The sequence below is a fragment of the Haliaeetus leucocephalus genome, unplaced genomic scaffold (assembly GCF_000737465.1).
Source record: "Haliaeetus leucocephalus isolate CR32 unplaced genomic scaffold, Haliaeetus_leucocephalus-4.0 Scaffold173, whole genome shotgun sequence".
Lineage (NCBI taxonomy): Eukaryota > Metazoa > Chordata > Aves > Accipitriformes > Accipitridae > Haliaeetus > Haliaeetus leucocephalus.
Window position 1 is genome coordinate 14,786,773 of NW_010972609.1, and position 306 is coordinate 14,787,078.

Here is a 306-nt window from a genome sequence, read left to right on the forward strand (position 1 = left end):
GGGGCCCGCGGCGGCGGGCGGCCCGCTGCTGAGGAGAGGGGGCCCCCCCGCCGGCGCGGCGGGAAGGCGGCGTCCCCCCGTTGCCGTGGTGACGCGGGGCGCCCGTCGGAAGTAGCGTAGCGGCGGGCGGGGCGGGGCGGGGCGACGCTTCCGGGCACGCTGTTGCATCAGCTCGCGAGCGAGGGGAGGAGGCGGCGGGATGGCAGCGGCCGCCGCCGAGCAGGGTAGGTCGGCGACCGGCGCCGCGGAGGCCCGGCGGGGCGGGGCGAGGGGTCCTCCGGGGTTGTCGCGGCGTGGCGGGGGCTG

The 306-nt window shown here is 82.7% G+C and overlaps 1 protein-coding gene across 2 annotated transcripts in view; it reads left to right on the top strand.

The window, feature by feature from the left end:
• Nucleotides 1-145: 145 nt before the first annotated feature.
• The window catches only part of CARS (cysteinyl-tRNA synthetase), a 36,527-nt gene continuing 36,366 nt past the window's right edge, over nt 146-306 (top strand). Inside the window, exon 1 of one of the 2 annotated variants that reach the window (XM_010563876.1) lies at nt 146-224. In XM_010563876.1, coding sequence (XP_010562178.1) covers nt 200-224 — 25 coding nt within the window. In that variant the 5' untranslated portion in view covers nt 146-199. The remainder of the gene's footprint in view (nt 225-306) is intronic. The other variant, XM_010563877.1, reaches the window with a different exon arrangement.